We start from the raw sequence: 12,348 nt of genomic DNA on the forward strand, positions 1-12,348 counted from the left end.
TGCTGGGTCTCAAAAACTACACAGATCAAAATACAGAGTTTTGCAGAATAAGAACCAATATGTTCATTGATGTGATTTAATAAGTAGGTAAGCAGCACCCTTGAAGGCTTAAAACGCCCTTAAAATGGCTTTGGCCAAACTCTATCAAAACAGTTTAGTGTCCAAGGCTTAACGAGAACGACTTGACATATGTGGCAGTGTGGGCTCCTACTACTACTATACAAAGCTCTAGTCCTCCAGAAATAATATAAATAAAACACTACAGCACAGTAACACAAGTCCAACCACCAAACTTTGGGCTTCAAACCACCTAATGGTCGCAGTGCGAGCATCACTGTGAGGTCAAAAGCCCTCCTTCAGAATACCAGAGAGAACATAAAGATAGAAGAGAGGATGAGGGATGTGTGAAATGAAAGAGCGGAGGATAGCCAGAGAAGTGCAATGACGAAGGGAGCATATGGAACAAGGGATAGATAAAAGAGTGGAAGGAGAGGGTAGGAGAGCCAGCGAACTACCAGAGACTAAGGGCAGCTCACTGCTCAGAGTGCCTAGAGAGGAGCCCTGCAGTATATGCTTTGCCATACCTCCAAAATCGCGTCATTGTCACGCCTCCCTTGGAGGTCTGCAGAATTTTGTATTGCAAAAACGGTTTGAATGGTCCACTGGATCCCAGCGGCAAGATTTTAATTTGTTGTAACATCTTAAGAACCCTCTAAACACACGCCAATAGAAGGGCTGCTGTGTGCTATGTTCGTCATTGTTTTCCATCTGGGGAGTTGTTGTTGCCTATGCTAGTTTCAAGTGCTAGTTTTCAAGTTATCAAGTGTGGTCTACAGTCCGCAATTTATATTTATTGAAATTGAAAGTGGATTACGCTGTTAAAGTCAAAACGTCACAAAGGTTTTAAACCACTCTGGTGGCAAACACACTTTTTTCCTTGTCTCCATTCGCCCACATGTCTGCTGGCTGTGCTTTGCTACCATCTAAAATATTGTGAAGATTGCCCCTTATTTCGTTTTTTTAAGGGACCCAAAAACAGAGGCAGTGGAAGAACTTATTCAAGTAAGTAAAATTATGTATTATTAGCTAGCTAGTCACTTTTTAGGCCAGGGATCATCGACTAGATTCAAATTACAAATACTTTGTTGACTGAAAATTGACCGCAAGAAGCCCAAACAGATATAATGTTTGACTAAAATATAATAATTTCACATCCTGCTTACATTTGTATACGATCACGTGTCTCTCTATTATGAGTGGGAATAATTGGGAAGAGATTTCTGTGAAGATCTATGAAGTGAAGGTGTGGTTATCCCTGTTTCTCTGCCTCCTGCTTTAAGGAGGTGTAGTCCCTGTCTCTCTGACTCCTGCTTTAAGGAGGTGTAGTCCCTGTCTCTCTGCTTCCTGCTTTATGGAGGTGTAGTCCCTGTCTCTCTGCTTTCTGCTTTATGGAGGTGTAGTCCCTGTCTCTCTGTTTCCTGCTATATGGAGGTGTAGAAACATCAGGGTATTCTAGGGCAGGGTTGGGATTTCAACTTATGTCAATTCTAATCATTAGAGAGCTTCTGAAAACCATCAGTCGCAAAACAGAAACTACAGAGGAGGAAAAGGGAGGAGAGGAAATTGTCCTATTTTCACACCCTTGGATGCATCCACTTTATGCTTCGCCACACACACACACACACACACACACACACACACACACACACACACACACACACACACACACACACACACACACACACACACACACACACACACACACACACACACACACACACACACACACACACACACACACACACACACACACACACAACCTCATCCAGTGGTGGTTTCCCTCTTGCACCTGATCAGGGTTCTGTAAATATTTGGTGGTGGTAACATGAGGATGAAACGATAAATTAAAGCAAACAGGCCCAGCTGAGCTCTGACAGGTCAAACAAACATCCAGCCAATAACACGTTAGCCCAGACCCAGCCCTGGCACGGCCACCATGGCACCTGGGTGGGTCCAAAACACACTTAAAAACATACAGCACACACACACATCCAGTAAACACACAAATGGACACATACAGTACACACACAAACACCCACACACACACAAACACACACGCATGGACGCTACACCTGGATGTTTGAATGACATCCTTGGCTGTCCTCCTGGAACTCAACTTAGGCCGTTGAACATTGAACACTGGCAGTAGAGTTCTAATACTTATCAGACCGACCCACTGACAGTAGAGTTCTAATACTAATCAGACCGACCCACTGGCAGTAGAGTTCTAATGCTACCTAGACCGATCCACTGGCAGTAGAGTTCTAATGCTACCTAGACCGATCCACTGGCAGCAGAGTTCTAATACTTATCAGACCGACCCACTGGCAGTACAGTTCTAATACTTATCAGACCAACCCACTGGCAGTAGAGTTCTAATGCTACCTAGACCAACCCACTGGCAGTAGAGTTCTAATACTAATCAGACCAACCCACTGGCAGTAGAGTTCTAATGCTACCTAGACCAACCCACTGGCAGTAGAGTTCTAATGCTACCTAGCCCAACCCACTGGCAGTACAGTTCTAATACTTATCAGACCAACCCACTGGCAGTAGAGTTCTAATGCTACCTAGACCAACCCACTGGCAGTAGAGTTCTAATACTAATCAGACCAACCCACTGGCAGTAGAGTTCTAATGCTACCTAGACCAACCCACTGGCAGTAGAGTTCTAATGCTACCTAGACCAACCCACTGGCAGTAGAGTTCTAATACTTATCAAACCGACCCACTGGCAGTAGAGTTCTAATACTAATCAGACCAACCCACTGGCAGTAGAGTTCTAATGCTACCTAGACCGATCAACTGGCAGTAGAGTTCTAATACTTATCAAACCGACCCACTGGCAGTAGAGTTCTAATACTAATCAGACCAACCCACTGGCAGTAGAGTTCTAATGCTACCTAGACCGATCAACTGGCAGTAGAGTTCTAATACTTATCAAACCGACCCACTGGCAGTAGAGTTCTAATACTAATCAGACCAACCCACTGGCAGTAGAGTTCTAATGCTACCTAGCCCAACCCACTGGCAGTAGAGTTCTAATACTTATCAGACCGACCCACTGGTAGTAGAGTTCTAATACTAATCAGACCAACCCACTGGCAGTAGAGTTCTAATACTTATCAGACCGACCCACTGGCAGTAGAGTTCTAATACTAATCAGACCGACCCACTGGCAGTAGAGTTCTAATGCTACCTAGACCGATCCACTGGCAGTAGAGTTCTAATACTTATCAGACCAACCCACTGGCAGTAGAGTTCTAATACTTATCAGACCAACCCACTGGCAGTAGAGTTCTAATACTAATCAGACCAACCCACTGGCAGTAGAGTTCTAATACTTATCAGACCAACCCACTGGCAGTAGAGTTCTAATACTAATCAGACCAACCCACTGGCAGTAGAGTTCTAATGCTACCTAGACCAACCCACTGGCAGTAGAGTTCTAATGCTACCTAGACCAACCCACTGGCAGTAGAGTTCTAATGCTACCTAGACCAACCCACTGGCAGTAGAGTTCTACTACTTATCAGACCGACACACTGGCAGTAGAGTTCTAATACTTATCAGACCAACCCACTGGCAGTAGAGTTCTAATGCTACCTAGACCAACCCACTGGCAGTAGAGTTCTAATACTTATCAGACCGACCCACTGGCAGTAGAGTTCTAATACTTATCAGACCGACACACTGGCAGTAGAGTTCTAATACTAATCAGACCGACCCACTGGCAGTAGAGTTCTAATACTTATCAGACCGACCCACTGTCATGGTTTCAGATAATCAGAAATGTGAAAAGTATCCTGCTTCATCTCAGTATCAAGTATTTTTTTGTCATTCAAGAGAATATGATTTTGTTTTCCAGAATGACCAAAACTCTCTCTCTCTCTCAATTCAATGTCAATTTAAGTGGCTTTATTGGCTTGGGAAACATCTCTCTCTCTCTCTCTCCAATGACCATAATCATTATATCATCTCTCCACCTCTCCTTTTTCTCATTCTCTCCATTACAGTTGCTAGTGGCTGAGCCTGGAGCCTGGGAGCCTAATGACCATGCTGTTGGCTCCTGTCTGTGTGCTTCTGCTGCTGGGAGGACGCGTCCTTGGGGGAGGCTACCCCCCCATGCCCCAGATGAAGTACATGCAGCCCATGATGAAGGGTCCCGTGGGACCCCCCTTCCGAGAGGGCAAGGGACAGTTCCTCGGTGAGTATGTGTGTACTGTATGTGTGTTTGTAGGTGTGTGTGTACTGTATATGTGTGTGTGTGTGTCTTTTTGGTTTTACTATCCTTGTAGGGACCAGAAGTCCTCACAAGGATAGTAAAACAAAGACATTTCGGATAATTGGGGACATTTCGCCAGTCCCCACAGGGAAAAATACTATTTTAGGCTTAGGGGTTAGGTTTAGGTTTACTGTTAGGGTTAGGTTAAGGGTTAGGTTTAGGGGTTAGGGAAAATAAATTTTGAGCGGGAACCAATTGTTTGCTCCCTGTCAGGGATTTCTTCGTCGTTTGACGATATGGCGAAATCATCATCGGAAAATGAGGACCAATATGCAGCAGAGTTGAGATAGTTCATTTTGAACATTTAATAAACTCAAAACGAACATACAAAAATAACAAAAACGAACTCACGATTTACAGACAGTCCTGTTAGGCTCACTCACGCTAAACAAGAAACAATCTCCCACAAATACACAGACAAACACACCCAACTAATATAGGACTTCCAATCAAAGGCAACACCACACAGCTGCCTTCAATTGGAAGTCCACCCCAATTAACCAAACATAGACATACAACCAGCTAGATCAACATAGAAATACGTAAACAAGGAACAGTGCCCAAAAACCCCGGAATACTTAAATCAAATGCCCTTTTAGGAAAAACACCACCCCGAACCACATAAACCAAATACCCTCAGCCACGTCCTGACCAAACTACAATAACAATTAACCCTTATACTGGCCAGGACGTGACACTCCCCACGAGGATTAGTAAAACAAATGTGTGTGTGTGTGAATGTGTATGTGTGTGCGTGCGTGCGTGTGCATGTGTGTGTGTGAAGTACGTCACCCAGTGTTAAAGGTATGCAGAGTGAACATATGCTAACATATGGAAATGTTTTAAGATGATCATATCATGGATCATTTAGCTAATTTTTGGACCCCTTTATGTAAAAAATAAAAAAAAGACAATCTAAAAAAACATGTGATCAAATATTGAATTTGTCCTTTATTACTATAGCCCGTTGATGAATAACGCATTCATAAATTCCCCAAAAATGTATCTAAGAAATAAGGTTTTGAAGTGTCTGTCCTATATTTAGGAGATATAAGAAATATATAAGAAAGCTCAGGAAGTATATATATATATACAGAACCAGTCAAAGGTTTGGACACACCTACTCATTCAAGGGCTTTTCTTTATTTTTACTATTTTCTACATTGTGGAATAATACTGAAGACATCACAACTATGAAATAACACATGAAATCATGTAGTTTGCAAAAAAGTGTTAAACAAATCAAAATATATTTTATATTTGAGATTAATCAAAGTAGGCACCCTTTGCTTTCATGAAAGCTTTGCACACTCTTGGCATTCTCTCAACCAGCTTCATGAGGTAGTCACCTGGAATGAATCTTAATTAACAGGTGTGTCTAGTTAATTTGTGGAATTTCTTTCCTTCTTAATTAATGCATTTGAGCCAACCAGTTCTCCTTTGCCTAGATAATCCATTCACCTGACAGATGTGGCATATCAAGAAGCTGATTAAACAGCATGATCATTAAATAGGTGCACCTTGTGCTGGGGACAATAAAAGGCCGCTGTGCAGTTTTGTCACACAACACAATGCTACAGATGTCCTAAGTTTTGAGGGAGCGTGCAATTGGCATGCTGACTGCACGAATGTCCATCAGAACTGTTGCCCGAGAATTAAATCTTAATTTCTCTTCTATAAACTGCCTCCAACATAATTTTTGAGAATTTGGCAGTACGTTCAACCAGACCTCCACATTCGGCTTCTTCACCTGCAGAATCATCTGAGACCAGCCACCTGGAAAGCTGATGAAAATGTGGGTTTGCACAACCAAAGAATTTCTGCACAAACTGTCAGAAAACGTCACAGGGAAGCTCATCAGCGTGCTCATAGTCCTCACCTGGGTCTTGACTTCACTGCAGTTCGGCGTCGTAACAACTTCAGTGGACAAATGATCAGCTTCAATGGCCACTGGCATGCTGGAGAAGTTTGCTCTTCACGGATGAATCCCGGTTTCAACTGTACCGAGCAGATGGCAGAAGGCGGCTTGTGGGCGAGCTGTTTTCTGATGTCAACAAACACAATTGCATTTTATTGATTGCAATTTAAATGCACAGAGATACCGTGACGAGATCCTGAGGCCCATTGTCGTGCCATTCATCCGCTGCCATAACCTCATGTTTCAGCATGATAATGCATAGCCTCATGTCGCAAGGATCTGTACACAATTCCTGGAAGCTGAAAATGTCCCAGTTCTTCTATGGCCTGCATACTCACCAGAGATGTCACCCACTGAGCAAGTTTGGGATGCTCAGGATCTCCGTGCAGGACAGTGTGTTAACATTCCCACCAATATCCAGAAACTTCACACAACCAATCAAGAGGAGTGTCACAACATTCCACAGGTCACAATCAACAACCTGATCAACTCTAAGTAACGATGGACGTCGTGGGTGTGGAGTCAGGCGCAGGAAACAAGAGCGTTACTATAGTGCTTTATTTGACGCACCACCAAAAAGAGTATTCACCCAAAATACAACAGGGCGTAATCAAAATACAAAGTCCCACACAAAAACACGTTCCACTACACAACACACAGTGTGAAAGAACGAAACAAGCCCGCACACAGAACAGGTGGAGAGACGGGCTTAAATACCCATCTAATAACTAAATAGAACACAGGTGCAACAAATAAAGGCAAAACCAACAGAAAAGGAAAAAGGGATCGGTGGCAGCTAGTAGGCCAGTGACGACGACCGCCGAGCGCCACCCGAACAGGGATAGGACTCACCCTCGGCAGGAGTCGTGACAGTACCCCCCCGACGCGCGGCTCCCGCAGCGCACCGACACCGGCCTCGGGGACGACCCGGAGGGCGAGGCGCAGGGTGATCCGGGTGGAGGCGATGGAAATCCCTCAACAGTGATGGATCCTGTATGTCCCCCACCGGCACCCAGCACCTCTCCTCCGGGCCGTACCCCTCCCAGTCCACGAGGTACTGCAGGCCCCTCACCCGGCGTCTTGAGTCCAGAATGGTACGTACTGTATACACCGGGGACCCCTCGATGTCCAGAGGGTGCGGAGGGACCTCCGGCACCTCACCGTCTTGTAAGGGACCAGCTACCACTGGCCTGAGTGGAGACACATGAAACAAGGGGTTAATACAATAATAAGAAGGGAGTTTTAATCTGTAACACACCTCGTTTATTCTCCTCAGGACTTTGAAGGTCCCTACACGCTGTGGACCCAGCTTCTGGCAGGGCAGGCGGAGGGGCAGGTTTCGGGTCGAGAGCCAGACCCTATCCCCCGGTTGGAATAAGGGGGCCTCACTGAGGTGGCGGTCAGCGCTCCTCTTCTGCCGTCCCCCTGCTTGTTTAAGGGCCTCCTGGACAGCCCTCCAGGTCTCCTTGGAGCGCTGCACCCAATCCTCCACCGCAGGAGCCTCTGTCTAACTCTGATGCCACGGTGCCAGGACCGGCTGGTCGCCTAACACACACTGAAATGGCGACATGTTAGTGGATGAGTGACGGAGTGACGGAGTGAGTTTTGTGCCAGTTCGGCCCAAGGTATGTACCTGGACCACTCCCCTGGCCGGTCCTGGCAGTACGACCGCAGAAACCTACCCACCACCTGGTTCACTCTCTCCACCTGCCCATTGCTCTCGGGGTGATAACCGGAGGTCAAGCTGACCGAGACCCCCAGGCGCTCCATAAATGCCCTCCATACACGGGACGTGAACTGGGGACCCCGATCAGAAACGATGTCCTCCGGCACCCCGTAGTGCCGGAAGACATGGGTGAATAGAGCTTCCGCAGTCTGCAGGGCCGTAGGGAGACTGGGCAACGGGAGGAGACGGCAGGACTTAGAGAACCGATCCACCACCACCAGAACCGTCGTATTCCCCTGAGACGGGGGAAGATCGGTAAGGAAGTCCACCGACAGGTGAGACCACGGCCTTTGTGGAACAGGGAGGGGTTGTAACGTCCCTCTTGGAAAGTGCCTAGGAGCCTTACTCTGGGCGCATACCGAACAGGAAGAGACATAAAACCTCACGTCCTTAGCCAAGGTGGGCCACCAGTACTTCGCCCTAAGGCCTAGCACTGTCCTCGCCACCCCAGGATGACCCGACGAGGGTAGTGTATGAGCCCATCGAATCAATTGATCACGGACACCAAGCGGAACGTACTTAGGGCCTGCGGGACAGTTAGAGGGCGCAGGCTCTACCTGTAGCGCCCGCTCGATGTCCGCGTCCACCTCCCATACCACCGGTGCGACCAGCTTAGAGGCTGGAAGGATGGGAGTAGGATCGATGGGCCGATCCTCAGTGTCATAAAGACGGGACAGCGCATCGGCCTTGGTGTTCATGGAACCTGGTCTATATGAAATAGTGAACTGAAATCGGGTGAAGTACATGGCCCACCGTGCCTGACGCGGGTTCAGTCTCCTGGCTGCCCGGATATACTCCAGGTTCCGGTGGTCAGTCCAGATGAGAAAAGGGTGTCTAGCCCCCTCAAGCCAGTGTCTCCACATGGTCAGAGCCCTGACCACAGCCAACAGCTCCCGGTCCCCCACATCATAGTTGCGCTCCACCGGACTGAGCTTCCTGGAAAAGAAAGCACAGGGGCGGAGTTTCGGTGGAGTACCCGAGCGCTGAGATAGCACGGCCCCCACCCCAGCCTCGGACGCGTCCACCTCCACTATGAATGATAAGGAGGGGTCCGGGTGCGCCAACACAGGCGCATCAGTGAACAGTACCTTCAACTGGGTGAAAGCTCTGTCTGCCTCTGTCGACCACCGTAAACGCACCGGCCCCCCTTCAGCAGTGAGGTAATGGGAGCCGCTACTTGGCCAAAACCCCGGATAAACTTCCGGTAGTAATTGGCAAATCCCAAGAACCGCTGCACTTCCTTCACCGTGGTTGGAGTCGGCCAATTACGCACGGCCTTAACGCGGTCACACTCCATCACCATCCCCGAGGTGGAAATGCGATAACCCAGGAAGGAGACGGCTCGTTTGGAGAACTCACACTTCTCAGCCTTGACGTATAGGTCATGCTCCAGCAGTCTCCCAAGCACCCTGCGCACCAGGGACACATGCTCGGCACAGGTGGCGGAGTAAATCAGGATATTGTCGATATACACTATCACGCCCCGCCCATGCAGGTCCCTGAGAATCTCATCCACAAAGGATTGAAAGACGGCTGGAGCATTCTTCAACCCATACGGCATGACGAGGTACTCATAGTGGCCCGATGTGGTACTAAATGCGGTTTTCCACTCGTCTCCCTCCCGAATACGCACCAGATTTTACGCGCTCCTGAGATCCAGTTTCGTGAAAAAACGCGCTCCGTGAAATGATTCCACAGCCGTAGCGATGAGAGGTAGTGGGTAACTGAACCCCACTGTAATGGAATTGAGACCTCTATAATCAATGCACAGACGCAGACCTCCCCCCTTTTTCTTCACGAAAAAGAAACTCGAGGAGACGGGTGAAATGGAGGCCGAATGTACCCCTGTCCCAGAGATTCCGTGACATATGTCTCCATAGCCAACGTCTCCTCCTGGGACAATGGGTACATGTGACTCTTGGGAAGCGCAGCGTTTACTTGGAGGTTTATTGCACAATCCCCCTGTCGATGAGGTGGTAATTTAGTCGCCTTCTTCTTACAGAAGGCGAGAGCCAAATCGGCATACTCAGGGGGAATGCGCACAGTGGAAACCTGGTCTGGACTCTCCATCGACGTGGCACCGATGGAAACTCCCAGACACCTACCTGAACACTCCTCTGAACACCCCTGGAGAACCCCCTGTTTCCACAAAATCTTGGGATTGTGACTGGCCAGCCAAGGCAGCCCCAGCACCACCGGAAACTCAGGTGAATCTATAAGGAAGAAACTAATTCACTCCTTATGATTCCCCTGCGTTACCATGTCCAGTGGCACCGTGGTCTCCCTGACCAGCCCTGACCCTAATGGCCGGCTATCTAAGGAGTGCACGGGGAAGGGGGAATCTAACGGCACCAGTGGAACTTCCAGCTTGAGGGTGAGTCCGCGATCCATAAAGTTCCCCGCTGCGCCTGAATCGACTAGCGCCTTATGCTGGGAACAGGGAGAAAAATCAAGAAAAAAAATGTAAACAAACATGTGACCAACAGAGGGTTCTGGGTGAGGTTGGTGCTGACTCACCTGGGGTGAACGAGGAGTGTTCTGCCTGCCCTCTCGACTCCCAGAGGGACCCCCCCCCCAGCACCGGTCGGCCGTGTGTCCTCGGTGACCACAATTGGTGCAGGAGGAGCGCCCTCCTCCGGTTCCCTTAGATGCGGTCCCTCCTAGCTCCATGGGAATGGGCGTGGGAGGGCTAGGAGGTGGAACTGACAGGACCCTTTCTGAACGCCCGCGGGCAGCCATCAGATTGTCCAGTTGGATGGACATGTCAATCAGTTCATCCAGGGATAGTGTAGTTTCCCGACACGCTAGCTCCCTGCGGACATCCTCCCGGAGGCTGCACCGGTAATGATCCATTAGGGCCCTGTCGTTCCACCCGGCCCCTGCAGCCAAGGTCCGGAACTCCAGAGCAAAGTCTTGCGCGCTCCACGTCTCCTGCCTAAGATGAAACAGTCGCTCACCCGCCGCCTGGCCTTCTGGAGAGTGTTCGAATACGGCCCGGATATGGCGGGTGAACTCAGGGTAGTTCTTCTTCGCTGAGTCGCAGCCATTCCATACAGTGTTGGCCCATTCCAACGCTCGGCCCGTCAGGCAGGACACGAGGAGGCTCACACTCTCCTCTCCCGAGGGAGTCAGCCTCATGGTAGCCAGGTATAAATCAATCTGTAGCAGAAACCCCTGGCACCCTGCTGCTGCTCCATCGTACTCCCTCGGGAGTACGGCCAAACCGTTGGGATGCTACAGAGGTTTTCGTGAGAAGACCTGACAAACACCGCAGTAGGTCGGCCACCTTCTACTGCAGATGGATTGAGATGCAGCCCAAGCTGATATCTCTATCTTAAACTGACGGATTTTGATGGGCTTTTTTTGTTGTGTTATTTAGATTGGCACAGTGGAGAGTCAAAAGACTCTTAAGGATTAACCTATAGCTTTAACCTTACATAGAAGCCTCTGCCTGTATAAGCCACAGCCATGATTGAATGCATATGAATGCTAAGATGTGCCTCGCAGCTTCTGTGTTGAGTGGCTTTTGGAAGCTCAGGGTCAAAAATATAGACTAAATGTATAGCTGTCATGCCCTGACCTGAGAGAGCCATTTTTCTCTGTTTGGTTAGGTCAGGGTGTGACATGGGGTGGGCATTCTATGTGTCATATATCTATGTTTTTTTTTCTTTGATTGGCCTAGTAGGGTTTCCAATCAGAGGCAGCTGTCTATCGTTGTCTCTGATTGGGAATCATACTTAGGCAGCCCTTTTTCCCTCCTTCAGTGTGGGATCTTGTTTTTTTGCTCAGTGAAGTCTGCAGAACGTGACGTTCGTGTTTCTTTGTTTATTGTTTTGTATTAGTGTTCTGAATATAATAATAAATATTTATCATGAGCACTCAACACGCTGCACCTTGGTCTACTCCTTACGACGAACGTCACAATAGCAGAGAGATGAGACAATAAAAGAGATGAGAAGGGAAAAGATGAGGAGCATGTGAAAAGAGGAGGAGCATGGGAAAAGAGGAGGAACATGGGAAAAGAGGAGGAGCATGGAAAAAGAGGAGGAACATGGGAAAAGAGGAGGAGCATGGGAAAAGAGGAGGTGCATGGAAAAAGAAGAGGAACATGGGAAAAGAGGAGGCGCATGGAAAAAGAGGAGGAACATGGGAAAAGAGGAGGAGCATGGGAAAAGAGGAGGTGCATGGGAAAAGAGGAGAAGCATGGGAAAAGAAGGGTTGCATGGGAAAATAGGATGAGCATGGGAAAAGAGGAGGAGCATGAGAAAACAGGAGGAGCATGGGAAAAGAGGAGGAGCATGGGAAAAGAGGAGGAGCATGGGAAAAGAAGCGGAGCATGGAAAAAGAAGAGGAACATGG

The 12,348-nt window shown here is 48.2% G+C and overlaps 1 protein-coding gene across 1 annotated transcript in view; it reads left to right on the top strand.

Annotated features, from left to right (window-relative positions):
* LOC106588826 (uncharacterized) overlaps positions 1-12,348 on the top strand; it is a 109,621-nt gene that overhangs the window by 79,574 nt on the left and 17,699 nt on the right. The window contains exon 2 of the mRNA XM_014178286.3: positions 4,077-4,267. Coding sequence (XP_014033761.1) covers positions 4,111-4,267 — 157 coding nt within the window. The 5' untranslated portion in view covers positions 4,077-4,110. The remainder of the gene's footprint in view (positions 1-4,076; positions 4,268-12,348) is intronic.

The sequence above is a fragment of the Salmo salar genome, chromosome 27 (genome assembly GCF_965601325.2).
Source record: "Salmo salar chromosome 27, fSalSal1, whole genome shotgun sequence".
Lineage (NCBI taxonomy): Eukaryota > Metazoa > Chordata > Actinopteri > Salmoniformes > Salmonidae > Salmo > Salmo salar.